We start from the raw sequence: 25,346 nt of genomic DNA on the forward strand, positions 1-25,346 counted from the left end.
AGTCTTGAGAACTAAATTAGGTGATGAGGTGAATTTTATCAGTGACTTTTTTTATTTGAGATAGATGTTGTGATAGACAATTTATCTTCTAATAAAAATGACTAGCAATCAGGGAAGAACTTAAGACAAAAATATTTTTATGATGAATTCAACACATTGCAATTAATGTTATTGTTCATATTAAAACTTTTGTAATAAGTCATTTATTGTTGCGTACTAGACTTAATTTAGAGAGAAGTATGCATTGAAAAAGTTTTATTTCAGTTAGATTTGTCAAAAAGTGTATGGAATAATCTATTATATGAAATAATCAATTACCACTTATAAATCAATTATTAGTGATAGTTGTGAAATGACTCTTTGATTTTCTAATCTAATTTTCAAATATTGGACCTATATATATTTTGTCTCCACAAATTTCGAACAATTTATTTTCATTCAGAGAAGTTTAGTGTTGTTGCAAATAAACTCTCTATGCTTTAGAAAAGTAGCTTGTAAAACATAGTATTGGTAAAAATGAGTGCTTTCATTGTGTCTAAGTGATTGTGTCATCTCTTGTGACTAGAAAAAATTGTTTATCTTTTGTGTGTCAAAGGAAGTGTTATTAATCTCTTTCGTTGTCAAGAGATGTGTTTTCTAACTTTTACCCTTTGTTGTTGTAAGTTCTTGTTATTTTTAGTAATTAGTTAATCTCTCTTAGAAATATCAAGAGCTAAACGTAGAGTCTTTTGATCTAAATCAGTATAAAACTACATGTTTAACTTTTTCTTTCCCTATAGTCTTTATCTTTATTGTTTTTTGTTTAAAATAATCTATTTTTATCATAAAATCATTTTATAAAAAGAAAACATTTTTAAAAGATGTTGTTTTTATTAAGTAAGATAATTTGTTACTTAACTTTATCTTGACATGAACATTCTACTGCAAAATTATAAGAGAAACTATAAATAGTGAGAGGAAATTTGAAAGTTGAACAAGGAAACACTTTTTACTAAAATTTATCTTTGCTTTGAAAATTCAATGTATTATATTTCTTTGTCTTTCTATCTTCAACTTTATTAACTACTTCACACAAGAAGATATCAATAGTTATTCCAGGATTTATTTTCTACATAAACAAAGTTTTTAGTTATTTTAATTTTGTAATTGAAGTTCTGAAAATGCAAGTACATCTTATAAGCATGAAGATCAAGAGTAAGAACATCAATCTTCATTTGTTTTGTTTTTGTTGTTATGAAAATGCAAGTGCATATTTCAAGTACACTTATTAACATCATACATAGTGATCAATCTCAACTTTTTTGTATCTTTTATTTATTTTAAGTAGTCCTTTGTTTTTATTTGGAATTTAATGAGCTTTTATTTTAGGTTTTCCTTTTAGAATTTAGTTATTAATAGTTCACAAAAATTGCTCTTAAAATGCAAAACAAATCTTATTAGATATCAACGCCATGAGTAACAATAACAATCTTCAAAGAAGGAATATCATTTTCTTTTTGTTGTTATTCTTAATTAATTACAATTTAAAATGAAACTGGCATGTATACTTATTTATAAATAACACTTATAATTTCATTTAAGATGAATATGTTTTGGTTGTTCTACAAAACAATTTCATTTTTAAAGTGTGTATGGTTTTGGGTCATCAAAATTTTATTATTTACAAAAAAGTGATAAGGATCACACTAAATAAAAAAGATTTCATAAATAACCGTGTTTTTAACAATTTCCTGTTATATTATTGAGAATCCCAGTGGGGAATAATTGTTGTTTATAATAAAATATAATTATATTTATTATTAATTTAAAAATAAATACAACAAAAATCAGTATACTAAAACTACGTTTATCCATGCTTAACTAGAAATAATGTAATATCATTATATTTGTTTTAATTATGATTTCTCAAAACAAAAGGACAATCTTAATAATTTCAGTATTTAAATTAAGAAAACAAATTGAACTGAATATTTGTAATAAAAGTAAGAAAAATATTTATATTTAATTCATTCAAATGTTTTATTAAAAAGATGGATTTTTTGCTAAAGACTAAAATAGTCATTCTATGTTTTATATTTTAATTATATATTTAACGAAAATGGTCTAAAAGGGAATTTTTGTGAAAAAAGAATTATACCAAATTGTCTTTAATATTTGTTATCAATTTTTAAATTAATTTTTATATATAATCAACAAAATTATTATATCATTTGTAATATTTATTAATTAATTAATATGAAAAAAATAATGTTTTCAAATCATATAAAAATATTACTTTTTATAGTTTAGAAAAAATTGTCATTTAATCAGTAGAGATACAGATTTTTATAGTTTAGAAAAAAATGTCATTTAAAATATTTTATTGCTATAATAGTTTTAGTTGAAATAATTTTTTATAAGCATTTTTACAGTATATACGGATGTATGACAGTTCATAAAAAATTAGTGTCAAAATTTCGCCTAACTTTATTTTATTGAAGTTTATTATATAATTAAAATTATAAATTTTTACTAATTATATTGGATGAATTATATATATATATATATATATATGAACAAATATATTTATTTAACACATAAATATATACTTTTTATCACAATACTTTTAATTCTAATTTTTTTACTTATATAAATGGTTAAGTGTTATTTTAGGAATATATGAGTAAATTTTATGAAATTATAAAGTGAAATTTAAAATATAAATTATAAAAAATGATATTACCTACCATGCACCTTATTTTAATAAAATCTAGTAAAATGATTATATTTAACTCACTTAAAAGAATAATCTACTAATTAAAATATATTTTAACCCATTAATATATTTTAAATTTCATTTCAAAATAAATTGAAGTTAACATTAACACCATTATCTTCTAAAATTAGTTTATAAAATTATTATTTTTAAAATGAATTATATATTTTTTTATTGATTATTATAAATAATTTAAGGTTTTATTTGAGAAAGACGAGTTATATATATATATATATATATATATATATATATATATATATATATATATATATTAAAAATAAAATTATCTATTAAATACATTACAGTCTTAAAAGAATACATAGAAAAATCTCTAATAATTATATAGATTTAATTTATTAAATAAAACATTTTAAATATACGAGTTTTACAAGAGGACATAGGAAATTACACTAAGAGGACTTTCTATTAAAAAATTCTGTTAGAAAAAAAAACCATTGAATGCATACTTTATAAATTTAATTATATATTAGAAATTATCTATATAAAAAATGATAATAGAAAATAATAAGAGAATTTTTTAATCAAATATACATATACCATTTATAATATTTTTTAACATTTATTAAAATTAGTTTGTAACTATGATCATATATATATATTAATATTTAATTTATAATATTTCTTAACTTTGAGTGTTTAGAAAAAATAATTTTTCATATAATAATTTGTGGATGAATATTTTTACTGAAACCTTTGCGTTAAATCTTCAGTAATTTGTTTTTGTATATTTCATGTTTTTAATTATATATTTGAAAAAACAGTCGAGGTAAGAAAATGCTTAGAAAAAAAGTGAAAAAATATTCCAAAAAATTATTTAAGATTAGACATAAATATAATATTTATAATATCTATTAAAAATTATTAATACTAGTTTTTTATTATATATGTAGACTGGTTTTAAAATAACAAAAAAATCATTATATCCTAAAAGAATGAAACAAATTTATAATGATAAAGTTATTTTTCTCAGTTAATGATAGAATAATTAATTTATAATTCTATAGTTTTAAATTTTAGAATAGATAAAAGTCACTTCATTTATTATAATATATTATTTGTTTGTACAGTACTGTTATATAAATACAAACATTTGATAAATACCTGTATTTTACCATTTAATTTTTTTATTACAATATTTATTTTAAGTTATTTATTAATAATGAATAACTGTAATTTTTAATAGGTTTAATTTTATTATTTCTTGAATTATATTTATATTTTGGTTCTGGAACTACATTATGTGAATTTTGTGCAAAATTAATTTGCTTGAAAAGAACTAAATAAGGCATAGAGGAAGATATTATTATTTAACATCTCACATTCCAAAAACGTAATATCTTCCAAAATTTATTCTATGCATCATTAATATAACTTTTTTAAAAATATTAACTGCTGGACTTAAATGTATATTTTTTAATATATTCTATAGTTTGTAATAAATGTATAAATTCAATTTTGTTATTATTTTAATAACTATATATTTTACTTTATTTCATCAATTATGAGAAAGAAAAGTGCAGTGAAACGCACGGAAACAGATACTAACTACTCTCTATAAAAGAACAGTAGTTTCTTCTCTAATTCCATCATTTCTTTCACAAACACTCTATCTTTTACAAATTCTTTCATTCTTGCTTTGGAATTTCAGTTTTCATTGAAAGTTCTCTGAGCTGACAAAGAGAGGTTAGTCCAATTAGGTGATCTTGGCATTCTTTATTCTTTCTTTCTTTCGTCTTTAATTCTTGTTTCTCATGCTTCACCCATTCTTGCTTCACTTATAGATTTAAGAAAAAATGCCGGTGCCTCCGTGGCTTTCATGTATAGTTACTTCTTGCATAAAGCCTTTTAGGCCTCATGCCATCGTGAGCAGTGATGATGATGATGATGATGAGCTTCTATGGTGTAAAGATATTCGGAGACATTCTCGTGGTGAATTTTCCTTTGCTGCATGTCAGGCCAATCAGGAAATTGAAGATCATAGCCAAGTTGAGATTGGCTCTAATGCGTTATTTGTTGGGGTTTATGATGGTCACGGTGGTGATGATTGTTCCCGTTTTATTAAAGCTCGTCTCTTCAACAATTTAATGAGTGAGTCTTGTTGCTTTTGTTCTTGAAATTTTTTTGGATGCTGTGTGTTGTTATTTACTATTTTACACGTTGTTATTTGAAGTGTTTCTTGGCTTATATTGGGAGGGTTTTGGTTTCATTGTTCTTGATTTTCATGGAGTGTTTTTGCTGTTGCATGAAGTTCAATTTACCTTCTGATGCTTTCTTTTTTTTACTTCTTGAAATCTAAAGAACCACTGGTGATAGTATATGCACTGATTATGCTATACTTGTGTATATTTATAATTGTGTATGGGATATGGAAACAGGGTGCACTTAAGATAATAAAAGTAATTGGTAAACTGGTGTTTATACAGAGACATGTAAATTATAAATTTTGTGTGGTGTTGATACTTCATTGGTTTAAGCAATTATGGAAGTTTTATGTGGAACCTGATTACAGACGTTGCTAGGAATCAGGGAACTATAGACGAAGAAACTTTGAGGGAAGCTTTTGCTATGACAGAGGATGGTTTTATGTTACTTGTTCAGAGGGGTTATGAGTTACAGAACAATTTGGCAACTGTAGGTTCCTGTTGTCTGGTTGGTGTTATCTGGGAAGGAGTCCTATATATCTCCAATCTTGGAGACTCTCGTGCCATTGTTGGAACTTTAAGTACATGTAGAAGCATCACTACTCAACAGTTGACAACAGAACATAATTGCATCAGGGAGGAAATTAGACAAGAACTTAGGGCTAAGCATCCCAATGATCCAGATATTGTAGTCTTAGAACGTGGAGCATGGCGTGTTAAAGGCATCATCCAGGTTTTCTTTTGCTTTTACCTTCACAACGGGTTTTCAGTACATATTGATTTGTGAATTGCAAAACTAAATGTTGTATTGTATCAAATGCAGCAGATTCTGTTACAATCACTATATTTTGTTTCATATGTTTTTGTTCATGTGACGTTTGAAACTGCTATCAGGTATCCAGAACCATAGGAGATGCGTATCTGAAGAATCCAACTTATATGAAGCCACCTCTCACTGTACCTGTGCTGTCTGCAGAACCAACTCTAAATACACGAGTTTTGACATCCGATGACAAATTTCTTATATTTGCATCGGATGGACTTTGGGAACACTTGACAAATCAGCAAGCAGCTGAGATTGTTCACTTGAATCCTCGAAGAGTATGTTTTATTTTTACTTGTCCTTCATTTGAATCAACATGTATAAATGAAAATGGTCTAACTTGATTCTTATGCTCCAGGGGATTGCAAGAAGACTTATTAAGGCTGCTGTACAGTCGGCAGCTAAAAGAGCGAATATGGAATATAGAGCGCTTCGGAACTTGCAGAGAGGGAGCAGACGGGTTTATCATGATGACATTACTGTGGTTGTTGTCTTCCTCGACGGTCCCTCACGTTTCACTGTGCAACAGTTGTCCCTAAGAGCGTTCGAAGACGAAGCTGGAGTATCAGAATTTCAAAGTCTACACGGTTTGACGTGATACAAGGATTATTCTTTCTACAACCGTAACAAATAAAGTTGATTCTGGTTCAAAACAAAAACAAGAATCAATAACAATACACTTAGACACAGTTTTGCAGCATACTGTTGTTGTCATATCAAGGTTCTTCTACTCTTAGCCTCACTTTAAAAGTGTACTTTCTGTTTCTGAAACTCATTTGCTGGTCATAACTAAAGCTGAAATTGAATTTAGAAGGCGTTTTCTGTTTGGAGCTGCATAACTCTAATTACTAAAAGTTGTGTGGATAAGAGATTTTAGAGTCCCTTTTTTCTTATCGAAATAAACATTAGGAACACTGTTATTTGCAGTTTGGGAATCAAGCATGCTCCACTCCCTAGGTTTCATTACATTTAAACGGGATAATTAAAAAAAGCAAGTGATGGTTAATTATGAAAGTAATAATGCACTACTGTTTCATTTATTGAATTTTTTTCTTTTTAATTCTTTTTGCTAAAAGAATTTCTTGCAATATCAACCTAAAGAAAAAGAGATCTTTTGGCTTAAATCAATTCTGTACTTTTTAATTTGGTCTCCTTTTAGTTTTTAAACGATCCCTTTGGCGAATGATCTCTATTCATTTTTCATTTCTCACTTGATTTATTAAACACTACGGACTTTTCTAATAAGAGTTCTACTTTTATTCTATATAATGTGAGTTTTCTCTTCATTTTGAACTATTCAGAGGGCTTGAATTGAAAAAATACAAACAAAACGAATAATTTAATGAAGAAATATATTTTATGAATAGCTTCTTTGAAAACATGAAAAAAGAAGAATCAAATGAGAAAATTACATTTTATGGATTAAAATGTTGATTAAATCCTGTCATAATGGAATTATGGCCATGTAAAGTAGAAGTGTAGAAAATATTTTTTCTTGTAATAGTCATGGATAGAAAGAAAGGGGATTATTCTTTGGTTCCGATAGAAAGAAATTTCAAAGAATCACAGGAATGCATGCAATAACCACTCAGTTTTCAAATTTCAAGCACACTAAAGCTGGCTAAAGTAATAAAGTTAAAAAATTTACAAACTTTTAAGTTAAAGTGAAAATAAAGTACGAAAAACAGAGTGTGGAATGAAGAAAAAAGTAAAACTTGATACCCATTTTGAAATACTCAAAAGACACTAACGTAAATATTCATCTCTACGTACATAACTATCCGGAAAAGATACATTATATTATATTTTAAAAATAAAACAATTTTCTCAACAGTTTTATAATGTAAAGGACATGTTCTCCATAAGAAGCTACCCGATCTAAAGTGCACACCATCAGTAGAAGCTTACACGTCCTCCTTTGAGAGTGCATTCACTGGATATTTCGTTAATATTCAGAACTAAAATAAAAACAAGAACGACAAAATGGATTCAACTTATTTGTTTTTTTCTGTTTAACGTACTAAAGGAGATAATTTGAATTAGGGTTTCCAAATTTTTCTCAAATGAAGTTCAACTGGGACACACTATTGTGATAAAGCAGAAACGACTGCACTTCATTTTGATTGAAAAAAATGAAGTCCAGTCGTTTCTTACGCTAAATAGTACACCAGCATAATTCTAACAAACTGATATGGATCCATAGGGAACAAGTAAAACCAAGCTGGCAAATTGACAGATGAAGCGTGAGATAAACATAAAATGTCTTGATAAAAGATGGCAGACTGAGATCAACAACGACATTTTGGTTGCAGAGAATTATAAATCAAGCAAGTGCCATACCACTGCTTTAATCAGAATACTTCATAAAAAGAATTTGTCGATTCAACCAAACCAAATCGGTAACAATGCACATCTCTTCTACTACAACAAAACGGGGAAAAATTTGAATCTTACATATCTTGCCAGCCTTCATGCTCTTATCTCAACATATCAAAGAAAGGAAAACACAAAAACATGATAAAAGGAATGGTAAAGAGTAGGAAATGCAAGTCCTCAACCACTTGATGGTATTTTTGTAGTATTCGTATAAATAGTAATTTCCCTGGTCCAGCTTTCATACTCCATGATTATAACTTAGAAGCATTTCCTGTGTACGATTGATGGTCCAGATTCATCATACTCAGCCTTCGCAATCCACATCTGCACATGGGAGAGAAAACATAAAAAAGGAGTAGACTAAATTTGCTTGTTTCAATGGTTTGAGTTGGCTTCAGAAGGTACTTACTCTGTTTCCAAACAAAACAAGCACAACGAAAAAGAATGTACTTTAAACTAATCTTATCCCCTTGATCTAGCTAAGTATCATGTTTGATATTTCCTCCCATTTTCTGATAATACTTATCTTATTAAACTTCCTACTTATAATTCAAATACAATTTCCCAAGTTATTTGCTGTATTGACATTCCAAATTCAACAACTTCACCCGTGCAATTATGGTCATGCATGCAATTTACCTGTTGGAAGGTGCTGAGGGAAGCCAAGATGGAGCCTCCAATCCAGACACTGTATTTCCTCTCTGGTGGTGCGACAACCTTAATTTTCATGCTACTTGGTGCCAATGCTGTAATCTCCTTGCTCATCCTATCAGCAATGCCTGGGAACATTGTGGAACCACCACTCAAGACAATGTTACCATATAGATCCTTCCTAATGTCGACATCACACTTCATGATAGAGTTATATGTTGTCTCGTGGATGCCAGGAGATTCCATCCCAATCATGGATGGCTGGAACAGAACTTCAGGGCACCGGAATCGCTCAGCACCAATAGTGATCACCTGCCCATCAGGAAGCTCATAGCTCTTTTCAACGGCTGAGCTAGTCTTGGCAGTTTCCAATTCCTGCTCGTAATCAAGAGCAATATAGGCCAGTTTCTCCTTCATGTCCCTCACAATTTCCCGCTCTGCAGATGTGGTGAAAGAGTAACCACGCTCAGTCAGGATTTTCATAAGGGCATCAGTGAGATCACGCCCTGCAAGGTCCAAACGCAAGATTGCATGCGGAAGGGCATAGCCTTCGTAAATAGGAACCGTGTGACTGACACCATCTCCGGAGTCCAGAACAATACCTACACAAACATCATAGAAAAACCGCATTAACTCACTTCATTCAATACCAAGTCTTGTCATTAAGTGGCTGCTAGACTTCCAAATCTCATTAAACATTCATGATACAACAATCGAAACTCTTTTAGGCTTCAAGGGTTAACTCGTATTGATTTTTATTTTAGTAGAACAACAAGGAATCCTTGCAACTTCGGTTTAGTTTAATGATAGTGTGATTCATGTAACTGATCTCTTTTCTTAGCGGCGTAATAAAAAAGTAGGGATCAATTTGGTACCATGTCATGATCCGAAAAATCCAAAGCTTAAACTAACATGCAAAGACCCACGGACCCAGTTCAGATAGGTTTGGAGCACATGCAAGCCATTTCAATTGAGAGAAACACATGATCGGTGACTTACAAGACACCAAGTTAGATGACAAAGACAGATCAACAGTTTCACATCATATCTACAAAGCTTACAACCAGGACATGCATGTTATACCAAATAAACAAGAATCAAGAAAGGTGGATGAAGATCGGTTACCAGTTGTACGGCCACTAGCATAAAGGGAAAGCACAGCTTGGATGGCGACATACATAGCAGGAGTGTTGAAGGTCTCAAACATGATCTGAGTCATTTTCTCACGATTAGCCTTAGGATTAAGCGGTGCCTCGGTAAGAAGCACAGGGTGTTCTTCAGGAGCCACACGAAGCTCATTGTAGAAAGTGTGATGCCAGATCTTCTCCATGTCGTCCCAATTACTCACAATCCCATGCTCAATAGGGTATTTCAGAGTCAAAATACCCCTCTTCGATTGAGCCTCGTCCCCAACATACGCATCCTTCTGTCCCATCCCAACCATCACCCCAGTGTGACGTGGACGCCCCACAATGCTAGGGAACACCGCCCTCGGAGCATCATCTCCGGCAAAACCAGCCTATCAGACAAATTTCAACAACATTCACGTGGTTAATAAAGAAAATTGAATTTTCTAACAGATCCTCAACAGCATTCCGTTGATCTAAGCGAAACTGAGTTCCGATCTCGATTTCAAGTTTAGTTATGAAGAAAATGATCGAATAAGACCACACCAAAGATGATCGGTTAGGTTTCCATTTCAATAAACCATCTATAAAAACCGGTATAAGTTAAAGTAGCAAAAAACAAACTATGATCTCATTTACCATACCTTGACCATTCCGGTTCCATTATCGCAAACGAGAGGTTGAATATCCTCGGCATCGGCCATTGTCGTTTAAGGTGAGGATGCTTGTTGCTGCAAAAACACACAAAAATTGCGTTAATCGGCGGATGGTTGTTCTTATCGGGTGAACGCAAGAGCAAGAGAGAACGTGGCGGTACCTGCGAAAAGAAGGAATGTGTGTGCGACAACGTGTGTGTATGAGAGTGTGTCGTGTTTTTTCGAAGTTTGTGAAATTTGTGTATGTGTGTGGCTGAGGTACCCGCCCTGTGGTTTAAAAAAGGAAGGTGTGGTCAAATGAAATTCGCCTCAAATGAAGAGCAAATTGCACGTCCTCGGATCCTGACCGTCCGTTTCGAATATCGCATCCACGGGCCACATTTGCTGTTGGAAATAGCTGGCACTCTTACGCTTTTTCTTACTTTCCAGTTACACCCCTTTCGCTTCTCCAATAACCTCATCTCTCTATTATTCATTTTCATTATTTCACTTTTGTTGTTTTCATTATTCATTCCCATTTTTCTTTTCTCCTATGTCTCTTCTTATTTCAAATTCAGTGATATCCTTTTTAGTTTATTCAACTTTTGTGGTATTAAACCATGTAAATAAAAAAAAAATACATATAAATAATCTGTAAATGGATTCAGTATTATTTTAAGAAAAATTATTAGCTTAAATTCCCAATTATAGAGAAAAAATAACATAAAAAATACTCTTGTTTACCTAATACCTCTACTAAATGAACATTTAATAAGAGAATAAATCAATATTACTTTTGAGAAACACTCATCTATCCCATCACTGAGTAATTTAATTAGTCTAATACTCTTTTGTAATAATTATATGAAAATTCAGATATACCTCAGTACTTTTTAATTGAATAATGACACTTTAAACCTGCTTTAAAATCTGAATTCATTAACATTAAACACGTAAAAATATTAAACTCGTTACATTTTACGAATTCAATGAATGTAAATTAGTTTTAATTATTAATTAATTACGAATTTTAATACATGATAAAATTATTAAATTTTATTGTAACTGTTAATATGGGTGACCCATACACATACTTTAATAATGATTAAAAGTAAGTTACATTTAAAGAACATTAATTTTTTTTGTATTATTTTTTTTTTCATTTTTAGTCCTCTTTTTCCTTATTTCTAATTTAAATTAATTTTCTCTTTAAGAATTAAAATTATTTAAAATTTAAATTTTACAAAAATAGATTAAATTTTTATGTAGATATTTTGTATTAAAAAATTGTTCTAATTTGTAAATCGTAAGAAACGTTATATATGGTTACCTTATTATCGATTAAAAGTGATATACTAAATTTCATTTTTTTATTAAAGACAAAATTAATATCTTTTTTATACGTTGAATATTATATATTAAGTGATAAAAATTATAATGTACATGCTAAAAATTACATATAACAAATCCTAGTTTATTTTTAAACAATGTCAATTTAATTTTAACATATAACAAATTAAAACAAATGTTTACATTATTATTTAATTATTAAAAAATAATAAATATATTTTTTTTGGAAATATTACATAAGAGCGTATGTTATATTAAAAAGTATTAGTTTAAGAAATAAAAGTTTATCAAATTAAATTTTACATTTTTTTATTTTTAAATAGTCAATTAAACAGAAATGATAATAAAAAAATGTTAATTAATAGATTATAGGCTTAATACTTCTTTGATCTCTATTTTCATCAACTTTATTCAATATAGAATTTAGTTTTTGGATATTCATATCAAATTTCGTAATTTATGTTCAATTTAGTCAATTTTTCATTATGTCGCATAAATTGTTAATGACATATTGTATGCATGAATAGTGTTTGAATAGTTAGATTATTACTTACGTTATCATGCACAGTGGTCGTGTGACCCTTCTACCATCATGAATGTAACCATTATTAGAGTCATCACCGAAACAACTTCGATCCTTAACCATATATGCAATCACCATTATTTATGTACACATATAAAATTATATATTTTATTAAATAGTCTAATATATTATAATTTTATTATATTTAAATCAATATTTTTATATCATACTTATTATTATGTTATTAAATAAAATATAGGGTTAAATATGTTTTTAGTCCCTAAACTATTGGCCGTTTCTGGTTTTCGTCCCTCTTTCAAAGTACAATTTGGTCCTCATTATTTTCGAAACGTTCGTTTTAGTCCTTGGAATTTTGGTTTTAGTCCTCATTTGTTGCTAAATGAGGACCAAATTTTTAAACAGTGTTTAGTTTTCGAGGACTAAAACGAACGTTTCGAAAAGAATGAGGACCAAATTGTACCTTACTTTGAAACAGGGACGAAAATCAGAAACGGCCAATAGTTTATGAACTAAAAACATATTTAACCGTAAAATATATAATATATAGTTTAATAGTTATTGACTATAATTTATTTATTAATTTTATCAATTTCTCCGAAAACAAAACTTAACATTTGATAAAGCAGTATAGGTAATATAGTGTAATAAAGTTCTAAACCTGATTGAAGAAACATGAAGTATAACCTGATTATTGCATTAATTATTTTATAATATTCACACTAACGTTTTTTTTATAATTAATATATATATATATAAGGAAAATAAATAATTGATAGAATTTAAGTATAAATTTAAGTCATACATTAAAAAAAGCAACATATATATTATAAAAAAAATCATAAACTTATCATTCCTTATTTTAATCTTTCAAATTGAGATGTCTTATTTAGTTTTGATTCAGATCTAGATAAATTTTTTACATTACAAAATTAAAAGACTATCTTATATATTTTAACAATATGTTTAGCCAAAAAAAATTAAATATGTTTTGCCAGTCAATAATTTCAACGTCTTATATTGTTGTGTAAGTTTTCTATACAAGCAAGGAACATACTTAATTGAAACCCCGTACAAAGTTTATGTTATTCTGATTAAAATGTTTGTATATAATTGCTTAACAAATTAAAAACACTTAAATTTGTAAAAAATTAAGAATTAATTGTATTTTTTCTTGTATTCAAAATGAATATTTTTTCCTAAAAAGAATGTCAAGACTTTTGTAGATATTTTGACATAATAGGCTTTTTCAATTAAGACTTTTTGGTCTTATAATTTTTCTGACTCAGCTCATATAGACTATGATCAACCATGTGTGAGAGAGACCAAATTGACAAATTTACACTCTTTTGTGTAAATCTATCCAAATTTTTGAACTCTTGAATCTTAGAAATTTTCTCTCATTTGCCATATTAAAAAATCTCTTATTATTTCCATATTTGTTTTTGTACTTTGTGGATTTTGATGTCCTAAGATTTATTCTAACTTTTTTTTTGAAAAATATATTTTATACTAAATTTTCGATTATAATATTGCTAGATAACACAAATGAAATATAAATTTAATTCACAATATTAACATTATTTTTAACCTAAAACTTCAAAATAATAAATTATTAACTTTTATTTTTATATAATGTTTTATTCAATGTCTTAAATTCATATTTTAATTTTTTGAATATATGATTAATTTTTTTTTATAGAAAGTTATATGAAATGTGATTTGTGATTGTATTATCTTTGATAATACACATTATATAACTTTTTACAAAAGTCAGTTTTATTTATTATTATGGGTCAAACAAATGTGATTTTATACAACTAAAACCATGAAACAAAGGTCCATTGTTTTTGAGTATTAAATTTGTTTGTTGAGCCGACATGTATGTTCCTTGTTGTACATTTTGAAAGCAGTTAAAACCGATGGTATATTCTTGAAATCCCATGGAAGTAGCCTTTTGGAAGGGATCCGAAGCCCAAACGTGTGGCATTTATTTGAGGATCCATAATCCATCCTTGTTGAGAACTTGACGATGATGATGATGAATGTGAGAAAGAAGCAACATGCATCATGCTCTATGCTCTTTAGTGCCAACTGCATAATGCCACCATCATACAGTGTGAGCTGGATATTATTATGATATGATGAAAAGAGGGGCAATTTGGGAAAAAGGAAAAGACCCCACCAGAAAAGTAAAGTAAACCAGGGCGTGTTGCTAGAAGAAGCAGCTTTTCTTGTTCTGGTGTGTGTGTAATTTTCACTCTTAACTTTTTAGACGTTGATGATCAAGTGTGGTGTGTTGTGGGAGTAATCATGCATGGGACGGTGCCAAAAGCGACATGCCACAACGTTGCCAACTCAGCATTCAGTTTGCAACTGTTCATAGATCGTGTCGGGGTCTTTTTTAACCTGCGCTCTACTCTACCTATACTCTCTGCTCCCTCCTCCTTTTCTTCACTGCTATTGCATCCTTCGTTGACTGCTTCAGATTCACTTTCCCATCTCACGGTTGAGGCTTCTTCTCGTTGCTGTTCTTGAAGACGTGCAGCGGATAACTACCAACCAAACATAGAACGTGGTTTCCCGCTTCGGACAATCCCCTTCCCCCGTTGACCGCTCTTTTAGGTTGTCTAATGCTTTTCTTGATTTGATAGGAAATTTAATCGAATTAGATTAAATATTTTTGTTTCTTTTTGAAAAAATTGTAATGAAAATTGTTTTTGTTTTAGTTGTGTACGATGAAAAAAGTAAAAAAAAAAAAAGTTAAACTGTTTTTTTATTCGGTTGAGCTTTCGTTACATTGGTTGGTGAAAGTGAAAGAAACAAAATGGAAATATATGTAATTATATCAGCTACATTTTATATCATTGATTAAGAATTTTGGTTTAGTTTGTTGTATATATGAAAATAATTTTGTTAGTCTTTCCTTTTTATATGTTTATTATTTCCTTTTTTATATGTTTATTATTATTAAAGTATATATGTTTTTTGGCAGTGACAAAAAATGTTTTTACTCGTTTTTAATCAATTTTTCCAGGAACAATACTAGTGTAATACAGTAAAAAAACAGACAATTGCTGAAATAACATTATTAGTGAAAAAATGTAATGATATATATATATATATATATATATATATATATATATATATATATATATATATATATAATAACAAATTATACATGAAAAATTATTTAACAAAACATCTTAAAAATATATTTTACTTAAAAATTTTAAATAAAGGATAAAATAAAATTTTAGTTTATAATTTTAATTTTCTTATTTTTTAATCCAGTGATTTTAGTCTCTGTATTTTAAAAGATCCAAAATTTTGATATTCAATTTTATATTTTTTAAGTTTATATAAATTAAATTCTAGATTTGACATGTTTATTTAAAATACAACAAGGAAATTATTTAATCATTTAAAATGGAAATAAAACTAATATAAACAAAATATGATTATTTAAAAATTGAATAAAAATTGCCAATTTTTTAATTATGAATATTAAAGACCGAGGAAGGAAATGGAAAAAACTAATTGAAACTGCTTATAAAAGTTAAGAAGAATACCATAATTATAATTTTAACCTAAACTAAATAAATCGTGTGAATTATTTCTATGTACAAGAAATCAAACTGAATTATCCTTTTTGTATTTTTTAAAAATTATTTTATATATTAATAAAATGAACTCAAAAAATTCAATTACTTAAAACATCTTATATACTCTTTTTGCCAAGTAAAGTAATATTTTTTTTCCTTAGAACATTTTAATGTTTTTTTAATGGTAAGAATTATAGTTTTTTCGCCTTAATAATCTACTTTTTTTAGTAATTATGTCTATTTCATCTTCTCAATTAACTATTATGCTAACATATGAGGATGAAAATAGTGTTGAGTGGTGTAAGGTTGATTATCACTCTTATTTTAAATATAAATTCATCTTTTTTCACATATTATACATATTATAGTACAGGGTATAAAAAAATTTATCTGCATCTTTATTGAAAAATATTATATTTGTATCCTGTAGTGTCCTTTGGTTCAAATATCAATTAACTATTTTTAAAAAATTAAAGAAAACATTATTTTATCAAATATTTATTGTTAAAAAGATATAAGCTTTTTTTCAATATCAAATATAAAATAAATAAATTGTAATGATGTAAAATTATCAAATTACATTTGAATAAACGATAAATAAGTGTATAAAGAAGTAAAAATAATTAAATATATATATTGAAGATAAGTTATAAAATTGACAACCACGCCTTGATATAATGATTTTAAATTGTCTAATAAATTAAAGATGTTTATATAACATCTATATCTTTATATCTAATTTAAAAAATCAAATATTATATATATATATATATATATATATATATATATATATATATATATATATATATATATAGTTAATATGAAAATTTCCTATCAAAGTCCAGATGCATTTTGACAACAGACAAACATATTTTGTGTAGCATTCCATTTAATAGTTTTAATACTATTATAAGAAACATTATATATCCAATAAAATATAATAGTTAACTTAAAAGAATAAAGTTATTACAATTATTCAATCTCTCTTTTATATATATATATATATATAGAAAGAGAACTAAAAGGAATCTTATTCTACTAAATTGTTCAAATGATCAATGACTCATTCATTAGTTCACTCAATGTTAATTAAAGTTCAAACAACACACTCAACATACCAATTTACCATAATTTTGTAGCAAACCAGTTTAGCACACTACACATGCTTAACAGAACTAAACATCAAATTATTCATAATTCAATGACTCATGTCATCTCAATTGATGCCTCAAATATTTGGTCTGTCTCCAATTCGACATACCATTACCAATGACAATTTAAGTCTTCCGACCAAACTCAACAGGTCATATTTCGTTAGTCATTCCAATTACACAAACTAATTATCATATATACATACAATCCACAATTAAAATTTGTTTATTAATTAAAATTAAGTTAATTAGCTTCCTTATGTGTTAGAAACTCAACCAATTTTATAGAACCTAAAATTGCTCCCACAAATCAAAGAACTCTATATGCTTCTACAAACCACATTATCATGATCAAGGTATGTCGTTACAACAATTGATCAACAAATAACCTAATAGAAGACTCATGACATATGCGACAAAGTCAAACTCACATGCATTGGTAAACGTACAACTAGAGAAAATATTATAAATTAACTTACTCTTTTGCAAGAATTGATCGAGTAAACTTGAAAACCTCACCTTAATGATCACTTACACGCTCCTTGATCTTCAAATAGAAAACCCAGTGGTTAGAAGACTAAGTGAGATGGTAGATAGCTCTTAGAGAATGAGTTTTAGAGAAATGATATTTGTTTTAGGCAATGATACTTGTTAATCAAAATTCTACTTATATTTTGAACTTTTATTATTAAAATAACAAAGTCTCATAATTTAAAGCAAGTTATCAACTCTAATAATTTATTTTCTAGGCTCTTACATTTTGTTACCTAAATTAAAATGTTTGAAAATAAAATGAGCCAAGATACAATTTTTGTTTCCTAAACAATATTAGTGTATTGAAGTTTGTAATATTTTTTTTAAGTAGGTAAGCTTGTGAAGTTTGTCGTGGTTAACACATTTGCCATTTATTACTTTATGGTAATAACTTTATTTTCAAATAAACATAAAACTATTAGGAATACTGACTTTATCAATGAAATATTCGAGTGATCATGATCTATCAACAATATGCAGTTATCGAGGGATATTAGCAACATATTTTGATATTTAATTTATTGACGAAAACTTTTGTTGTAAATGAGTTGGGTAATTATGGACCAATTATCCGTCAGTGATATTCGTTAATAAGGTTGTTGTGATTGTTTAATCTTGCAATTGTCATATATTGTCTCAAATATTGTTGTATTTAAATGAATCAATGCAAATCAAATGAGTTTTACAATATATGGATGATCATTGTTCTTAAAGACTTATGTGTATTGTGCAATTATCCTAAAATATAACAAAAAAATTCTTAAATAATTTTAAAGAACTAAAGAATTATCAATAAAATTTAAAAGAGTCGAGAACCCATCATACAAGAAAATAAAGAGAGGAGCGAAGATTAATGAATATGTGTTTTGGATAATAGGGGAGACACTCATGTATGGGTAGAGAGTGAAAGAATATCTACTCAAGGTATGAGACTATTTTGGAAAGAAACCAACAACGCATGGAAGATAAATAGGGGTGGCAAAACAGGTCATTCTGACCTCGTTTTGGCTGACCCACCAAAAATAGGTCAGGCTGACTGACCCACCACAACAAAATGAGTCAAAATGTGCAACTTGTCTCACTAAAGGACAAATCGGCCTACCACCATTTTTTTTATATTTTTAAATTTTTTAAATGTGTAGTGTGTTTATTTCTCTCTCTATATATTAAAATTATATTTACTCATATAATTATTTTTAAACTTTTAATTGAACAACAGTCATTACAAGTTAAATTACTCCAACTAAAATGAATTTATAGGTATTTTATGATTTAAGTTATAATATTGACAGGTCAAAATGAGTAACCGAGTTAAAAATTTCAACTCGCCTTATCTCATCTTGACGAAGTGACCAAATCGACCCATTTTGCCATACATAGATGAATTGTGTTGGTATGAAATGACTTCATTTCATCACTCTTAGAAGTGAATATGAGTCGAATTGAATTGGATTGAGATTCAACTTGCCCAATCAAATATACTTAAAATTTAGGCTTAAATGCTTACTTCGTCCCCATGTTAAGAGGTGAATTTTTGTTTAGTATCCGGTTTTAAAAATGAAGACATTGGGTCCCTGTGTTATGAAAAGTATACGAATAAGATCCACAAAGAAAGAACAAGTTCAACAAATCATCAAAGAAAAATCTGAACAAGAGAGAGAAAGCTGGATAACAGAAGAGAGAAGATAAAAAGTACGGCCACATCAACATGGACTTAACGCCGTTGCTGTAACTTAACGAACATGACCATATTCATACACTTTTCATAACATAAGGACCCGATGTCTTCACTTTTAAAACCGAGTACTAAACAAAAATTCACCTCTTAACAACGAAGTAAGTATTTAAGCCTAAAATTTAATATTTTAAAATATATATTTAACTATTTGATTTATCATATTAATTTAATCTGTTCACTTAACAATTTAATCATATTTTTCATATTGCATATTTATATTAAATTATTTTTATATAAAAAAAATTATTTTAATTTTGAATAAATAACATAAATATAGTGAATTATTAACTTAAAAAAATGATATATATAATTATAATAATAATTATTGCAATAGACTATGATTTGATATAACTTATTACCAAAATTTAACAAAATAGTATCATATTAAAAATAAAATTTAAAATTTAAAATATATTTACAATCTTATAAATATTAAAATATAAATTCGAGTACTCATGAAATTATAACACATTATCTAAACTGACTACAATTATCTTTTTACTCAATTTTATTTATCTAATATTACTGGTTTATCCAATTCAATATAATCAAGCTCAATTTTACTTTATATTACTTTCAGATTGGTCAAATATGATATTTTTCTTAATCCTAGTCACAAAACAAAATTTTAAACATATTAACCTAATACAACTTTTATACAACGAAGAAATTATATTTCTCTTAATATTTTTTTTTTAAATTAAAGTTGTGAAAAATTGATACGTATTTTAATTTGAACTGAACTGATAAAAAATGTCATGATTTTAATATATTTTGATTTAAATTAAAGTTGTTTAGAATTAAATTTAATGAAATTGCGTCATACAATTTCGATTCATTCATGTGCGTAATCTTTTAAAAATAAAAACTAGTAAGGTAAATTTCCCTTTATGTTAACCGGTAGTAATTGTACCATTATGAAGTGAATTTTTAATACAAACATGTTTATCACAAATTCATTCATGAATATTGAATAAGAAAAGTAAATTACACATAAATATAAATAATAAAAATTACATTTTAAAAGTTTAAAATGATTTTTAACAAATTCATCCAAAAAAAATCAAATTTAGGTATAATGAGTTCAAATAATAATTAATTATTATTTCTATGCAATCGAAAATACCTTCTAATAGTAATAAAAATAATTTATTTAATAAGTAGTCAAAAGTATTCTATAAGAATAAAGTGATGAATTGCTCAAATGTTTTGCCTAATGAATAAACCACCATTTCAAATAGTTTGTGGTCTTTGATGACCATTCTGATTCTGGTTAGGTCTAATTTAGGATTATTCCAATTTTCGTCTTAAACAAGTTCCATCGATAGCCCGAGGTGGGGCAAAACAAAGGACTCGAATTGCAGAGAAAATGAGCAGCGCCATCTTCAAAGCTTCAACCAGCAATAATCTTCATTCCTCTCTCAGGGCACTCTTCCATTCAACCCCTCCCCTGCAACGTAAACGGCGCAATTTTTGGGACACCGTTAGTTTCTCTCAATTCCCTATGCTTTATGTTGTCATTTCACTACTTTTCCTTTCATTCAACAATTATTGCATTGGAAACCATTGTGTCTTTTGATAGTGGGCCTCACCGCGTCAATTTTTCATTTTTCTTTCTGATTTTGTATGTTCGGAACTGTTTGTGACCCAACAATGTTATTTTTATTGAACTAATTAATGAGAGTTCAATGTCTTTTGGTTGTGTAGAAAGTGTTGTTTATATGTTTTGTTGGGCTGAGAACAGTTTAATTGCAGAGAGGCAGCAATCATAACTCCAGAAGGTTTAGACGGATGCAAGCAAAACATAGAGTAATGAACAGTATCAATGATTATGCAGAAACCCTGTTTCAGGTTCACCATGCTTCTTCTCCTTTTCATGTTTTTGTATGTGTAGGCATCCGCAGTTTCTTGTAATTTTAGCATTCATTTATAGACTAATATATTATATAGTGTTGCTTGAATTAGGTAATTCTGTGGTGTCTCCTTAATGTCTTTTCCATGCTTCACTTGTTTATTAAGAAGTAGGGTCAGTGATGAACAGCCTCGTATTTAGCATTTAGGAACTGCTACAATCTGTTTGGATAGGTTAAATCTTTGTGTTCTGTTTAAGCAAGATGGTTCTTGACAAACTATATTGTGAATTGGTAGGATGGATTTCTATGTCTAATCTAGTGACACATGTTAAATAAGAGTGTACAATGACGATACGTATGGGCTCGCATTGACTATTTGGTGTTCATAAATATACTGTGAGCTTGTGATCTCCTATACCAAGTTAGGAACAAGATATTGCAACTTCAAAATATGCTGTGAGCTTGTGACCCGCAATTTAAGGATAACATATCGAAGGTTAACATCATCAATGGCCTCTTGCCAATACATCCAGCCGGTAGGAAAGCGCTGGCCATTCTTTCTTGATGACCAGTATCAGAGTAAGAACTGAGGCATCAGACCTGATGGAAGGTGATCTTCAATGTAAAGGAGAAATAAATTGTATAGAGAAATAAAACATAGAATTGAAGAGGTCAAAGCAGTGATAACAGTGAGAAACAATATGACCAAATTTGATTGCAGACTTGACACCAAATTTGTCCACGACCAGAATGTCCACCTCGGCGACCACAGGAGTTTCTGCCTCGTTGAAAATATCTACCAACAGTGAGAAGAGTCATTGGAAAAATTTGCGATGACTAAGAACTCATTTGAGTTAGTTGAATAGTAGGAGCAATAGTTGTTTGTGGATTTGCATGAGTGAGATTGAGAGAAATACTGTCACCATCTCGTTTGAACTTCTCAATACGAGCTTCTTGAGCAACAATAATAGACTCTATTTCATCCAGCGAGGACAAATCAGGCTTGCTATGAATAAGAGAGAGGACTCATACTCAACCAGATGTTCTTAAATAAGAACATCAAGTTGTTCATGTTCAGAAATAGGTTCATCAATCGAAGTAAGAGAATCAACAAGAGGTTTGATCCGCAATAGATACTCATTAATCAAATGATCTCTTTTCTTGATATTATGTAACTAGGTGTGTAGCTGGTGAGCCCTAGCTTTGGTTTGGGAAATAAAGTGTGTATGGATCTTTTTCCCAAACTTGAAAGGAATGCTTACAACTGATAATATGAGTCAGGAATGAGGCAGAGAGATGATAGCAACCATGAAAGCAACACTTGATCTTGTGTTTCCCAAATAGTGTATTCAGGATTTTCAATCCCTAAATCACGATCAGAAAGAGAAAGAAACTGGAAAGGAATTTGAGGACTAACAAGAAATCAGTGGAGACGATGTGCTTTAATCACAAATTCGACTTGGTCTTTCCAAAGTAAGAAGTTGGTGTCAGATAATTTCTTCAATATGGAGTACGAGAAGATGACAGGTGTTGTTGTAGCCATGGAAGAGAATGAAGACAGAGTCTCGGGACCCTTACCCATAAAAGGGGGGTTTCAAGCTCTGTTACCATGATGGAAGATGATCTTCAATGTAAAGGAGAAATAAATTGTACAGAGAAATAAAATAGAGAATTGAAGAGGTGAAAAATATTCTTCTCTGATTATGACATAGTCAAGAGTATCTATTATATACACAATGAAAGCAGAGAGAGAATAGGTATAATAGAAAGAGCTGAGCCTATGCAACAAACTAACAAAATGCAAAACAGAATGTAAAATCAAAACAGAAAGATATTTGCACTATATACACTAACAAGACCCATCTATTAGACTTATCCCACTCTCCCTCAATAAACTTATTGTAAAATGCATCAATGTCACTGCCAACGATTGACATTAGACCCATTCATGTTATTACATGTTTTTTGGGATCACGTGACTTGGGAGGTGCAACATTTGGAGAAGCCATGACATTATTTTATTGCTGATATTCAAGTGGGAAGCTTTCATACATATAGCGCGTACGCAAACACAGATATCAAGTTAGAAGGCCTTTTTATGTGAGAGTGACAGGAACAAATACTGTCCATTAGATTTTTTCATGAATATTGAAGATTAGAACATAGAAGTGATGTTTTTATGTGGCCATGCACCTTTGAATTGCCTTTAATCTTGACTGTTCATGTACAATTGTATGATCTATATTTCTTCCCCTTTCACTGATGCTAAAATGATCCTCACAATATATACTGCAAGGTATATGGAGTTTTTGAGATTGGTAGGGATGGGTTCAGTTTTAATGTAATAAAATAAATAAAATAAAATTATTTGTTAACCACTTAATGAAGAAGTAAACTCAACCCCTTCTCTTCCGTGATTTTGTTTGTGCTAAGATGTTTTGATGCTTATGGTTGCACTTTTTTGTGCGTCGTTTAGAGCTGGAAGCAAGGTATTGATCAGGACGAGCTGCCATCAAGCCAGGACCCCTCATGGTTTCGTAAAAAGCAATATTTTGATGGGGGCTCTGGAAGGTACAGGAATGGCAAACAAGGATCAAATCATCGGTACCGAAGTAAGGATGCTTCAAATACTTGTGCTGTAACAGAATATATTACATGTATCTTGTAGTACTACCTCTCTTTACAGGTGGTTGTATCTCTAGGAGATCATCCTACATAATATTGCTGGAAACTTCTTGTTTACTCATTTAGGATTGAGAGATTTAAACTTGTGGATATCATGAATAGGATTTGATTTCAAGTTGCATCATAATCTTTATGAAATCAGTGTAATTTTTTACGTTGTTTTTATTATTTTCAACAAAACATAGAAGCTGCTAGATACTTATGAAGTCTACTCTGGAGTCGAATGTATTAATGGTAAGTTGGTAACAAACCTTATTTCTTTCAGGAGATCCTGTGTTTTGTGAAGATGATTTTGATGTGGAAACCATTTTCCGTTCTGCCTTTGGTGGGAATAGATTCTTCTATTGGTCCTTCATCAATGAGGAAAATCCTCAGTGGAGGAGGGCTGAACGCTTCTCTAATTTTGGGAGATCATGGAATTGGAGGCATGAAAGCGAAAATGATTATGAATCTTCATCTGAGTCTGATAGTTCTGGTTTAGATTTAACTCCGGATAGATTAGCCCTTGGATTGAGTGCTTCTGGTCCTCTGAAACTTGAGGATGTAAAAAATGCGTGAGTTTTTGCTTCTTCTGTAATTTCGTCTTCATTAAAATGTTAGGAAGCCATAGTTCTTTACTACGATATTCTTAACATTTTTATATCATCAGGTACCGGGCATGTGCTCTAAAATGGCATCCAGATCGTCATCAAGGCTCTTGCAAGGTGCTGCGATGCTCTAACCACCGATTATATTCCTCCTCCTTTTTGTTCTATTCGATGTTCTGGAGTCTCTATTATTAGTTTGCATAACTTCCTAATTCTTTTAATTTTTTTTTCTGTACATTGATACTTGATAGGCTATAGCAGAAGAGAAGTTCAAGCATTGCAGTGCAGCTTATCAATCTTTATGTGATAAGCTGGCCTTGGATTGAGGATCCTTCAGGCCTATGCTAATCCTTTTCTGGAATTCTCGAGCCAGATCAAACCAGATCATTGACCGTGCTATATTATTTAACACAGCAATCCTGCTTTCACTGTATTTTGTAGTTTTAAATAATTTTATTAGATGATCATGCAAATAACATGTATACTATTTTACGATTACAAATGTACCATTTTTTTGATAGGTCAAATGTACCATTTTTTACCATCTATTGTCTCAGCTAATTATGTTAAGAATCTCTACTGTTCAAAGTTACTATTTATTGTCTCAGCTGATAATATCCAGAAAACTCCTGTCGGAGTTGCATTTTTTTGCAACATTTGAGTTGAGTAGGTGTACTTATAGACTAAATAAGTTTAAATGTAAATTGAAAAAGTTGAAAAACAAACAATCTAAAAGGAAAAGTGTTATTAACGAGAGTTAGTGGTGTTATTTT

At 29.1% G+C, this 25,346-nt stretch overlaps 3 protein-coding genes across 3 annotated transcripts; 2 read left to right on the top strand and 1 right to left on the bottom strand.

The window, feature by feature from the left end:
• Positions 1-4,374: 4,374 nt before the first annotated feature.
• LOC124830462 (putative protein phosphatase 2C 43) lies at positions 4,375-6,558 on the top strand. The gene is made up of 5 exons (XM_047304182.2): positions 4,375-4,459; positions 4,558-4,864; positions 5,286-5,650; positions 5,812-6,018; positions 6,099-6,558. Exons 2-5 carry the CDS (start codon positions 4,570-4,572, stop codon positions 6,336-6,338), a joined length of 1,107 nt encoding a protein of 368 aa, XP_047160138.2. The 5' UTR covers positions 4,375-4,459; positions 4,558-4,569; the 3' UTR covers positions 6,339-6,558.
• A 1,542-nt stretch (positions 6,559-8,100) lies between these two features.
• On the bottom strand, positions 8,101-10,865 carry LOC148197972 (actin-3). The gene is made up of 5 exons (XM_088116352.1): positions 10,712-10,865; positions 10,539-10,625; positions 9,893-10,286; positions 8,756-9,369; positions 8,101-8,440 (listed from the first exon to the last, which is right to left on the bottom strand). Exons 2-5 carry the CDS (start codon positions 10,596-10,598, stop codon positions 8,375-8,377), a joined length of 1,134 nt encoding a protein of 377 aa, XP_087972478.1. The 5' UTR covers positions 10,599-10,625; positions 10,712-10,865; the 3' UTR covers positions 8,101-8,374.
• A 9,800-nt stretch (positions 10,866-20,665) lies between these two features.
• On the top strand, positions 20,666-25,229 carry LOC124830464 (uncharacterized). Its single transcript, XM_047304183.2, has 6 exons — positions 20,666-20,931; positions 21,204-21,299; positions 23,778-23,913; positions 24,252-24,540; positions 24,636-24,690; positions 24,825-25,229. Exons 1-6 carry the CDS (start codon positions 20,818-20,820, stop codon positions 24,897-24,899), a joined length of 765 nt encoding a protein of 254 aa, XP_047160139.2. The 5' UTR covers positions 20,666-20,817; the 3' UTR covers positions 24,900-25,229.
• The last annotated feature ends 117 nt before the right edge of the window (positions 25,230-25,346 follow it).

The sequence above is a fragment of the Vigna umbellata genome, chromosome 5 (assembly GCF_029865625.1).
Source record: "Vigna umbellata cultivar VRB3 chromosome 5, Vumbellata_1.0, whole genome shotgun sequence".
NCBI classification, from domain to species: domain Eukaryota; kingdom Viridiplantae; phylum Streptophyta; class Magnoliopsida; order Fabales; family Fabaceae; genus Vigna; species Vigna umbellata.